The sequence below is a fragment of the Phragmites australis genome, chromosome 7 (genome assembly GCF_958298935.1).
Source record: "Phragmites australis chromosome 7, lpPhrAust1.1, whole genome shotgun sequence".
Classification (NCBI taxonomy): Eukaryota; Viridiplantae; Streptophyta; class Magnoliopsida; order Poales; family Poaceae; genus Phragmites; species Phragmites australis.
Window position 1 is genome coordinate 31,938,419 of NC_084927.1, and position 12,782 is coordinate 31,951,200.

Genomic DNA, 12,782 nt, shown 5'->3' on the forward strand with positions numbered 1-12,782 from the left:
AGCACGGATGCTCGGCATCGGGGCGCCAGCAGACGAGGGGCCGCCGACAGCGGAGGAGCTGACGTCAGAGATTTGGGAGAGGGTCATGGTGGGCAGCGGAAGCTTGGATCCTAGATCAAACTGATACCATAAAAGAGATAAAGACCCAGGAGATTTGGGTATGCCTTGCACGGCTCAATACCATGGGCATTGGCCTCTATATATAATACGTGAGTTGTTAACAAACATTATTTATACAGGATATACATTAGTTAGTGCTAACAAAGCCTAACAAACTCTATCTCTAACATAAGTGCATGTGTTTGACTTAAATTTCTTCAATGTCTTGCATTCTAATCGACTCCCACTTCCATGTACAGTTCGTTTACTTATCAAGCGACAGCGATGGTTCTCCCCCTTCTGATATTTTCATAAGGAGTGTGTACGCTGTAGGGGTGGCTTGATCGTGCATATGAATATTACACAAGTCATCACTTAGCCATCAGAGGTGTGTTATTTGGTTTGAAGAATGGGACGGTATGGACTATACAGATCAATCCGATAGTAGGTACCGTAGATATAGGTTACAAATGCACACAATGGCATTATTTTGAGTCATATATGCACTGATCAGCTCATCAAATGCTTAGATCTTAGTAGCTTACTCCCCTGTTACAAAAAATAAAGACTTTTGGGAGAGTATAAAAACATCCAGATTTTGGTTCATATGGTAGGAAAATAATATGTATAGACGGTAGAAAAACAAATTATCTAAAGTCATGATATTATATTAAAAGTGGCTCTTTGCCTTAAGGTTGATCAATCCAATAAAAATGAAGTTCCTTATTTTAAATTATCATTATGCTTGTGTCAAATAAATTTATTATTTCACAATTTGTTGTTAAAGTGGTAGAATATTTATATATACAACTGAATCTAGTACGTATTTAGATGCAAATTTGTATTTGAACAATTCAATTTGTATTAAAATCCAAATTCGTATTCAAACAATTCAATTTGTATTAAAATATAAATAATAATATGAAAAATAGACTATTCAATTCGTATCTGATGTAGTTTCACTCCTACTCATCCTGTTTAAAGGATTGCATTCTATATATACATATATGGTTGGGGATGTTCAAGGCTTGACCTTTCAAGTTACTTCATAGCAGTCTCTACCTAAACTTGCAGCTCCTTGCACTTGCTCATTTATGCGAGTGGTGAAGCAGTTAGGAGAGGAGTGTCCCCTGTTAATGGTACAAAATTCTATTTGTCCATATATTATTTATATTTTAATACAAATTGAATTGTTTGAATACGAATTTGGATTTTAATACAAATACAAATACAAATATAAATACGTACTAGATTTAGTTGTGTATATAAATATTCTACCACTTTAACAACAAATTGTGAAATAATAAATTTATTTGACACAAGCATAATGATAATTTAAAATAAGGAACTTCATTTTTATTGGATTGATCAACCTTAAGGCAAAGAGCCACTTTTAATATAATATCATGGCTTTAGATAATTTTAAACCGTTAGATTGGAGATGAAAGGCCCAAATTTATTACTACAACATACATGATATAGTACCAAATAATAAAATAATATATAGGATCAAAATAATTTAGTAAGAGAATAAGATAAAACAATATAATTTTTTGTTATTCATATTTATATTTTATAAAAGTATTTCTATATATCCAGATACATATATTATCAATATCCATATCCATATCTACTTTTGAGAAAACAGATTTGGATATATCCATAATCATATATGAAAAACGAATTCGGATATATCTATATTTGTATCCGTGTGTCAATTGAATACAGATTTTTCTTACCGCGTTTACGTTTAGCCAAACACAAATATTGGATAATACGGGTATCTTCTATACATTTTCCACCCTAGCACGAGAGTGAGAAGCTAGAACTGCATGCAGACAAAGTAGAGACCACAACGCAAAAATAGAAAAGAAAACAAGACATAACTTGAGAAACAGACTAGACAAAACCAGTATATTTAATAGCTTCTATATTAAATCAGCAGAATGTAGTAGTGATCTACCCATTAGAGTCTAAAAATACTACAGAACTTTCCTTAAAGTTCGTTTGTTACTTTATTACGACTAAAGGTTGAAGCAATGATGTGAATCATGGGAACAAGAGCATGCATGCACAATCCTCATCTACACATTGTTAGGTTGATACTGCTATCAAGGAGCTAACAGCAATACTAATTCTTTGTTGGCATATGGTAGCAGACACCCCAATGTAGCATATCTTAATACTCCCTTGAGCACATTGAGGGCAGTGGGTAGTTTGTTTAGTACAGTTGCACAATGCATCAACAGGGTGATGAAGCAAATATTCGTCCTGCCCTCATCCCGAGATGTTTTTTGTGGGACCCTCTAGTTAACTCATCTCCAAGAGAAGGATGGCATGATGAAGAGCTTGGGTACCATTGAAGTACTATTAGGAAAAGACACAGGCCATGAACAAGGAGGCCATGAACAAGGAAATGGTACAAGTTGGAAGAGAAGCAGGGCAGGTGAACTGGGCAAGTGAATGCCTACCAACAAACAAAAACAAATGAGTAAAAAGTGAGTACATTCTTACCCACTTGACATGAAAGGAAGAAGGACGGGGAGATCTCCGAGAGATGCAGGCGGCATTATGATGAGGAGGGGAAGGGTAGCAGTGCACCTTTTGGTTTACAAAAATGATAAAGATGGTACAAATGGCCTGCGCAGGCACTTACAGATGTCCAAACATATGATATAATAATACCATGTGCAGAGAGAGGAGCGAGAGGGTATAGTTTCTTTAGTTATGTGGTGGGGTGTTTGTCATACGTACATATTCTCCTGCTCCATGCGGCCATGCCTTCTCTATTAGTCTATTCTCTTGCTCTCCTCCCTCGTCTTCTCTCTCCATCTCTAGCTAGTGCTTTTCATGGCTGGAAGATTCTTGATTTGGGAAGATGGTGAGACATGACATCTCAGAGCTAGCCCTGCTACAAGAAAAAGGAGCGCAGGGAGAGGTGACAGATAGAAAAACAAGCTTATTACAAAATTAGAGAAACAGGGAGCAAAAGATACATTAGTTTATGAAACTGTGAATAACAATAAAATACACAATACATTCGATCAAAAACCTTAGTTCGGAACTAGTATGAGCCTGCACCTTAAAAAATAGCAAAGTAAAAAACAAGGAAAAAAAAGTGGTGCTAATACTGTTTGGATCAATACAAACCTGCAAATCCCCTTGAAATTAAAAATATACTTCTAAACCTGGAGCTTCAAAGTTCAAACACTGCATGCATTGCTGTTACCCAACACACTGATTCAATAACCCTGTTTGAATGTGTGACATGCATACATTCGGGGAGCATTCTTAGTTTCTCACACACAAAATGTACTAGTACTAGTACTATTACGTGCCATCTAACTCGAAGCCGGCCTAAAAATAAGCTTCTCTAGCCCCAGTGCTACAGTGAAGCAGCAGCTTAGCATGGCATAGATAAAGCGATGAAGAGCCCCCAAGAAAATATCAGAAATGAGACAGACCAAGAGATATCGATCAAGCTATGTATCATAACCCCTGAATTTTTGTACTCTCTGATGTGTTAAGAGCCCCAATTAAGTCGAAGATCAGCAAACGCACACGAACTCGCGACGACAACAGCGAGAAGAACACCAAGAACCAACACCAGGAAAGAGATCAAACACTCGATGTCACGGCGACCACCACAAATGCCAACCTCTTATTGAACCCTTGTCTCTACTGCCTACTTCTCCAGTTGCCCATGCACGCACGGAGGCTTTGCATGAGCCATGCATGGCGCCACGACAGTGCAGCTAGCCTTCATATTACCAAGAAGTGCCACTGCCGCCGATCATGCTGTTCCAGAACCCCGGCGTGTCCTGCCCGGCGCCGGGGCCGAAATCGCCTTGCTCCTTGCCGTGCTCAAACTGATGATGGCCGCCATTTCCATCGCCGGCGCCACCGCTTGCACCACCACCACCTCCAGAATTAACCGGCGGCTTCAAGTCCTCGAAGGGGAACAATAACCTGCTAGCGTTCTCCGGCACACCCTGCAACCCCTCGCTGGAACCGTACCCCGCCGCGGCAGCACCGGGCCCCGGGCCGTGCGCGTCCAGCGAGAACCCGAGCATGCTCTGTGACGGTGGAGGCGGCGGCGGCGCACGAAACTCTCCGAACGCGAACCCTGCCGAGGCGTAATCTCCGGGCATCTGCAGCGGCATATAGCAACCGGTGCTCCGAAGCAGTTCCATGGCGGAGAGCGCGCCGGCCCCGGGTCCTGCGCCGCCGCCTCGTCCGTTTCTCGCCATTGCGCCACCGGGGTTGCACACGCTGCTGCTCTCCAGGCTGGGGAACGCCGCGAACTCGGGCGCCTGCAGCCCGCCGTGGTGTGGGAACGCCAGGTTGAGGTCCTGCGCGCCCTCGTGCGCCAGCTTTGGGTTCTTGGACGCCGCTCCCGCCGTGCTTGCCATGGACGAGCTCGTGACCGAAGCGGAGGCGGAGGCAGACGCGGAAGAAGACGAGCGTTTGTTCTTGCGGGAGCCGCCGCCGACGGGGACGTTGCGGAGGGAGCCGCCCTCCGTCCAGTAGCGGCGGCACGTCTTGCAGAAGTAGCGCGGCTGCTGGAGGCTGTAGTTGTTGTAGTAGCAGAATTTGGTGTTGGTGGAGTTGCACCGCGGGCAGTTGAGCGCCTTCTCCTTCTGCGGCCGCGCGCGCCGCTCCGTGCTACCGGCGCCCGCTACGGCCAGCGTCGCGCCACCACGCATGGCGCCCCCAGGTGCCGACGTCGGTGCCGGCGGCGGCGGATTCGGATTCGAGCCTTGGCTCGGGTTTCCGGCGCCCGCGCTGGTCGCCATCAGCATCTCCTCCATGGGCTTCACCAACCCTAGGCCCTGAGGACACGCACATGGTGCAGCAGCACATCATCAGAACGCAGACGATCAGTGCAAGTTAGTTAACAACCAGAGCAAGAAGAAGCAAGAACAAGTGAACAAAACAGCATGTGGGCATGCAGATGCAGGGATGGGGGAGAGTTGGGTGTGGGGGTGCTAGAATCTTTATGGTGCAACTAAGAACCAAGCAAAAGGATACAAAGGCAGATTAGAGAGAGGAAAAGGGAGAGGAAAGGAAAAGGTGATGAGGGGAAGAAAAGATGAAAGAGAAACACACCACAGCACAACACACCCCTTTGTTTGTGCCCTTGTAGGGTTGTGTGTTGCAGTAGGACTGCTGCTTCTGCTACACACCACCAAGACATGGGCACATGGCTGCTCTTTCGATGCAAGGGGTGGTGAGGAGAGAGAAGAAAATTAGGAGAAAAGCCATGAGAAAAGAGGATAAAAAGGATGATAGAGAGGAAAAGGGGATTAGAAAGGAAGGAAAAGAAAGGTTGTGGTGTGTGTGTGCTGCTTTCAAGGATTAAAAGGGGAGGGTAGCAGAGGATTAAAGCCACAAAGGCCTCACCTCAAAGCCTATGGATGAGAGAGGGGGTGTTGATGATGGATGATACAGATGCATAGATCTACACAAAGGATATAAAAGAAGAACAAGGCCCAAGAAGAAACGGAAGGAAGAGAGATCATGGTCTCATCAAATAAAGCATAGCATGCACCAAGAACAAGGCGCGGAGAGGAAGATGAACAGCAACAAGATCAAGAACAAGAAGAGCCAAATTCTCCCAGGTGATGCATGGCCTGGCTAGCTAGATGCATGCGGTGCAGAATTGATCCTTGCAAAAGTATGTACCTGGTGCCAGTGGGCTGCATCCATGCAAGAACTCCAATTCCTTAGCTACCACCACAATTCTTGCTTCGTTGGGTGTGTGAGTTTGAGGGGAGAGGTTGAGAGGAGGGAGGGGGAAGATGAGGAGGAGCTTCTGCTGGATTTCTTGAGCAAAGGGGAGGGAGAGAGAACGTCCTGTCGTTGGCCAGTGAGTGGAATTATGCCTCCTCTCTCTGTGCTCCCCTCTCTTCTCCAATAGCTAATCTAGTAGTGGTGGATTATTTTTTAAATATTTTTATGCACCTCTCAGGCTCTCAGCTGCTCCTGCCAGAACCTCTTCGCAGGGATGAAGGATGGGGAAAAAAATGGAGCACTATGTTTTGTGGCCAAACTTAGTTCTGCTGTTGATGTTGTGTAGTAGTTGCGTTCTTGCTCATGAGTTGAGTTTGAGTTCACAGCAGTCAACCGGCCGGTATGCACAGAAACGCGGAGGACGCCACCAGGGGAGGAAGCCCTGGGAATGGCGGTTTGTGGGGCCTCGCACGTGCGTAGGGCGCGTGTCACGTGTGGCCAACAGCCCAACACGGCTTAATTCCATGGGCGTCACTGTTTAGTGCTTACCTTTTCTTTCTTTTTCTTTTTTTATGCGTCATGGCACTGCTTTTTTTTATTTCAGTGTATTTTTAAAAACGAAACAAACGAAGGGCTACCAATTATATTAATAAAAAATTAACCAATTAAGTCGCTCGATTGATTAAGAAAAGGTAAATAAAAACTACAAACACAACGGATAAAAATGCCTATCTCTGCAAAATCAATATGTACTGTTCCTTAATGTAAGTTTTTCTGACACCTAAGAACTTCATTTCAGCAACTCAGACTGAATCAACGGCATTATTTGAACTTGAATAAAACTAAACATGAAATTTAAAATTTAAAGTTCAGATTATATGCTGGTTCTTAGTTCAACCAGAGGAGCGAGGACCTATTTGAAATGAAGAGTTTCCAAGAAACTTCATGGAAAATGATATGGTTCTTCCAGGCTTTCCACAAAATAATTCCTGCGAAGAACTATATTTAACAAAAATGAATGTGTCTGACTAGCTAAGTAGTTTTTTTTCTAAAAAAAAAGTATATCATATGTTCCTTCAACCGTGTTGAATAAAAATACCACAACCCCTTCTTAAAAAAATCCCGCCCACACCTATCCTCAAGTCTTCGTTGAGCACTTTAACATCACTATATATATCCGTGTGCCTCTTATGTCGTCACCGTCACCGCCACCACCCTATAGGAGGCAGTAGCACCACCCCATCTCCGCTTATTCCATATTGTCACTGCCTCACCACTTGTTTCCAATCTTGAACAAATTCCTGCCGTAGGATCACCTCCCGTTGCCTATCAAGCTCTAACTCGTCTCTTACATCGTCTTGTCTCTTTTACTTTTAAATATAAGTCTAACACGTACACACTACACTCATACCATCATCTGTGTACACGCGTGCGTACGAGTCTCATACACAAGCTAGAAGCTTATCAGAGGCACCTAAGGCCTATCAAGTATCTTCATCCTCTTCTCAACCTCACCCAACCACCCTAGCCTCCACGACTAATTTTAAGAAAAGTCATACAACCTATTTTTATTCGGTCTAGAAAAAATAGAACCTTAAGCGATTGTAGGTGTTTTTAGGAAAACACATCATTTTTTTAACAAGTGGTGTATGCTCGAAGTTGTATATAACTCTAGGTGGACATTTCTGCAGGACTACCAAGCTAAAAAGGCGATGCACAATTCCAGTGCAGTTCCATGGGATTGATTAGTGGCACGAACATCGCAGACCTTGGTTTGTTTTTTGTTGGCCGCATTGCATCGCTGATTTAGTAGCAATTATTGACAGAATAAAATGAGGAGTTAACATGTTTTGATTTATTCATCATGCTTGAAATTGAGATGAGATTGATTAACTAGGACAGAGCTAGGTTCTCATTGCCGTGAAAAAGTACGGCAATAGGTGTCTTACTATTGTGCACCTGCCAGTTGATCTCATGTAGAATTGAGAATAGTGACCAGAGACGATTCAATAGGGGTCTTACTACTTTTTTTTTCCCAAAATAGATGATCTTTTTTTAACTATGTCTTAAATCAATATGCAAAAGTAAAAACCGAGGAGAAACATGTTACATCAAAAGATCCTTAGGAAAGCATGGCTCTCATGGATAGAAGAATACTAGGTTCCATTGAAAACTAATATATACGTCTTTGCACACAAAAACTTATAATTTGAGAAAAAACGTTTAAATCCAAGGAGATAGACATCAGATAAAGGAACTCTTCAAGTTGATGATTCAGAGGCAAGGGAATTCAAAACTAATTCTGAATATGAATTTTATATCTCTAGCAACCAGAAAAACCACTTTAACATAGAGGAAGATTACAGCCCTCAAACAAAAACGACAATCGCAAGAAAAATCGAAAAACTCGCAACTAAGTAAGGGAGCTAATAGAAATAACTAGAAGAAGATGAACATAAGTACAAGAAGAAAAATAAACTTTATTACTTCCAAAGATCAGCTCTATTTTCAATGGATTATAAAGATTTTTGCATACACAAGCTATCACCTAATATATAGGCTAAACACGTCTCTCTCTCCCTCTCCTAAAACACTACCACACTGAAGCTGATATGTCCTAGAGGTAATCATAAAGATGATTGTATCACACATCTATATTCATGTATTTCTGAATAATGTATTATTCTAAGAATGACTATTATTTATATTGATTAGCAAGTATGTGATTTATTTGTGGAGCTTTTTATTTATATCATGATGTTATTCTAATTTGATCCTTGATCACATACCATTGGGATGATTCATAAGACCAGCGCATATATTGATTAATGATCATGTTTCACGGATCATAGGTATAGAGATATCGAATCAATAATGTAGATATTTATGTTAGAAAACATGATATTGAATAGACTCATTTTAAGATATTGTTGTGATTGTTATTTATGATGTGATATCAATTGTTATTTTAGATAGTGTATATGCAGGATCCTTATATAAGATCGTCATTGATTTTCAGAATGTGTAGTGGTATACTTTGGAACTGTCAAACGCTATTCCATAATTGGGTATTCGTAAAGGCGATTTTTAGATTTGTCATGAAACATGTCATGTGGTGTGAACGATCAAGATGATAACGGGAGAGATATCTCTGGTCCACTCGAGGTAGTTGAATTGAGAAAGTGCATGGTCATACCAATATGATTAAAGAGTTAATCATGATGAATCCACTACTTGATCGAGTGAATGGTCGGGCTATCACAATGGTGGCCCCCTCCGATGAGGCATCCGGTGCTCACAAATTCAATCGTCAGACTATCTGGTGAGTACATCTTTACCGGACACGCTTTGCAATCTCTCTGAAAAAATTAGCCCAACGTGTGTAGCTTCCCATCGCCAGACCATCCGGTGTACACTTCAATCTTGCTTCTGCACTAAAATACTCCGGCGTGAAACCTTCTGAGAGCCGGACCATCCGGCAAGTTCACTTATCTGAACGTCAGATCACTCGGTGAGGCAAATTTTTCTGGACTCAAAGACAAAAATGTTAACTCTATTTTCTCTGCAAATTTAGTTAGTCATGGTCAAATTGTAATACATAAATATGCTCATGCAATCCTAAAATTATCAAACCAAATTATCAACCTTGTCACTCACTCATCACATATAGATCAAGGCATATTTCAACTTGATTTCTCAATCTTCCCCTTGGATTTGAGCAATCCTCAGAACAAGCCTAGGGCAATCCTCTTGTTCTTTACGGGTTGCTCATCTTCCCCTAAGCTCTCATCCTTGCTTCAGAAAGTGTCGATGTCGCTAAGCGCCTCTACAAAAGCTCCTGAAGACGCTTTGGCCGCCTTCTTGATCATCTTATCACGTTTATTGAAGAAGGGTTTCTTGTTCTTCTTGTTATTGTGGTTGTCGTTGCATTCTTCCTTCTTCTTGAGTTTGGGGTAATTTACCTTGAAATGAGTGGTATCACCACACTCATAACAAGCAAGAGAACCACGTCTCCTCCGATCTCATCAGTTGTTATAGAAGCAAGTGAACTTCTTCACAATCAATGCCAAATCTTCATCATCAAGTGAGTCTAGCCGCTCTTCTGTTGACTAGGAAGATAAAGCAAATCGATCAGTTGAGGGGTTAGCACAAGAATATCAATTCTAGCCTGACTACCACTGTTAGATCCAGAAACCAATGTCATGCTTTGAGATAGGGGTTTTCCCATACCTATTCTAGTCGATTTAGCTATCTCTATGAATTTTAGTTTGCTGAAGAGTTCATTACAAGTCAATATATTATAATAGGATGACTTCTTAATACTAGAGAGTTTTACTTCCTATATGCTATGGTCAAGAGCAAAGAGAAGCTTGATAAACCTCTTATGGTCAGAGTAAGGAAAATCTCCAATGAATCTAAGGTTGCTAATAATTCCATCAAATCTTGCAAACATAGCATCCAAAGACTCTTCGGGTCCTTGCACAAATATATGATATTTTTTATTGTATGTGCTCTGTCGTCTAACCTTAATTTGATTAGTACTCTTATGAAAGACACTAAGAGTGGACCAAATCTCCCTAGCAATTCGAAGGTGCTGAACTATATCAAACTCATTCCGACATAGGTTGATGAACAATATATTTCTAGTCTTATTGTTGGCTTCATATTATTCATTAGGCCTGAGAAGTGCGTGCAACAGGAATCTCATAGTTGGAGTCTACAATCTCCCATATGTAACGTCCTTAGCATAAGAGATAAGCCTTCATACGCACATTCTAGTAAGCATAGTCATGACCTTCAAAGAGCGGAATCTTCCCATATCTCTCCGTTGTCGCCTACAGATCACAAAGCCAGTTAATGTTAACTAGTGGTATAACATGACTCTGATACCAATTGTAGGACCGAGAATGATGACTAGAGGGGGTGAATAGATGACTTACAAATTTCTTTCAAAATAGATGTCTTTTTCCTAATCGTGCCTGAAAATAACATGCAGAAGCAAAAACTCAAGAGAAACATGTTGCATCAAAAGATCCTCTAGGAAAGTATGACTCTCATTGATGAAATTGAGCACTAGGTTCCACTGAAAATCAATCCATGTGTCATTACACACAAAAGTTTGCAATTTGATAAAGAAACACTTAAATCCAAGGAGATAGACACTGGGTGAAGAAACACTTCAATGTGATAATTTAGAGGCAAGGGAATTCATGATCGATTCTGAATGTGAATTTTATGCGTATGGCAACAAGAAGAACCGCTTCAACATAATGGAAAAATTTCAGCGCTCAAGCAAAAACAAAAATCGCAATGAAAACCAAAAAACTCGCAAGCAAGCAAGGAAGCCAATAGATAAAAACTAGAAGGAGATGAACACAAGCATAAGAAAGAATATAAACTTCATTACTTCCAAAGATCAGCACTATTTTTGATGGATTACAAAGGTTTTTACATATAAAAGCTCTCACTTGATATATAGACTAAGCACTCATCTCTCCCACACAACTCACAAGTGGATAGCTCAAGGCTCTCCCACAGTCTTACCCCTCTCTTTATAGGCCCAAGGAAATTCCTTGGCCATTAACTTTACTTGTTCCTATAATACCCATCAATTCCAATGCAATGCTACCTACCACTAGGGTATTTTGATCCAATCTTTTCTCCATCCATCAAACGGCTATTGCGCATTCATGACTTAGATTCACCTCAAAGAAAATTTTACGATGATGTCACGTGCACCCCATCTTTCCACAGTTTAATGCCAAACCGTGAAATCGCCTTGCATGCTTCTTAAAGCGTGACTCAACGTCATTTGCTTACACTTTAAGCAAGCATCCCAATACCAACACGTGTACTCCCACTCTCGATCCATCTGGTTACCTTATCACTTGCACCAACATCCCTTTTGCTCGACTTTGTCAACACGTCGTCTTCATCCACATTCCAATGCTTTGCTTGATCTCCACATATATAGCTAGGATCATCCTTGACTCTGCCCCGACTAACTTGATCATACGGCACCAAGCACCCTATTTAGCACTGATCATTCTATCGTCGATCACCAAGTTGCATCCATTATTTACACATCATAAGATAAACAAACATGTATTTCCAACTCCATAGTTAAGCACAAAGTCCAGTTAGTCATCATCAAAATCCCTATTGAAACACATCACACAGAAACACATGAACACCGGATGATCTGGTGTCACCCTCAGTACAAGCATCGGACCATCCAGTGTGTACATCTTCCTGCTATGTAAACCTCTTGAAAAATGCTCCAGTGAAACCTCCGATGCTCACCTGCTTATCACCGGATCATCCGATGAGTACAATCTAACTGGAAGCCATTTTGCAACCTCTCTGAAAAAAATATTCCAGTTAAACATCCGGTGCTCACAAATCCAATCGTCGAACCATTTGGTTTGTACATCCTTACCAGACACGCTTTGCTAGAAAATTAGTCCGGTGTGCTCAGCTTCTCATTAACGGAACATCCAGTGTACACTTCAAATCTTGCTTCTGCACTGAAATACTCCAGTGTCAAACCTTATGAGCGCCAAACCATCTGCCGAGTTCACTTTTTTGACACCGGATCATTCGGCGAGGCAAATTATCCTGAACTTGAAGACAAAAATGTCAATTCTATTTTCTCTACAACTTTGGTTAATCATGATTACAATTGCAATATATAAACATGTCATACAATCTTAAAATCAACAAATCAATTTATTAACATTATCAATCACTCATCATATATAGACCAAAACACATTTCAATTTGATTTCTCTTATCAAAATTCTAACTTAAGAGAAGACGACAATCGATTCAGGTATAACTCAACATAAGTTCTTAATCAACTCAAACTTCAACGGAAACAACTATTATATAGATGCTTAAATGTTTGAATGAAATTAGGATCCCGTTTAAAAGTCCATCATGTGAGGCAA

General features: G+C 41.1%; 1 protein-coding gene across 1 annotated transcript; it reads right to left on the minus strand.

Moving 5' to 3' along the window:
* Positions 1 to 3,043: 3,043 nt before the first annotated feature.
* Positions 3,044 to 6,227, minus strand: LOC133924779 (dof zinc finger protein 1-like). The gene is made up of 2 exons (XM_062370481.1): positions 5,785 to 6,227; positions 3,044 to 4,931 (listed from the first exon to the last, which is right to left on the minus strand). Exons 1-2 carry the CDS (start codon positions 5,806 to 5,808, stop codon positions 3,867 to 3,869), a joined length of 1,089 nt encoding a protein of 362 aa, XP_062226465.1. The 5' UTR covers positions 5,809 to 6,227; the 3' UTR covers positions 3,044 to 3,866.
* Positions 6,228 to 12,782: the final 6,555 nt, after the last annotated feature.

Excerpts from the sequence above, each read along its gene's own strand:
- LOC133924779 (XM_062370481.1), bottom strand. The coding sequence starts at position 5,808 with ATGGATGCAGCCCACTGGCACCAG. Across the intron at positions 4,932-5,784 it reads ATGCAGCCCACTGGCACCAG|GGCCTAGGGTTGGTGAAGCC; the intron begins GTACATACTTTT and ends GCGTGTCCTCAG.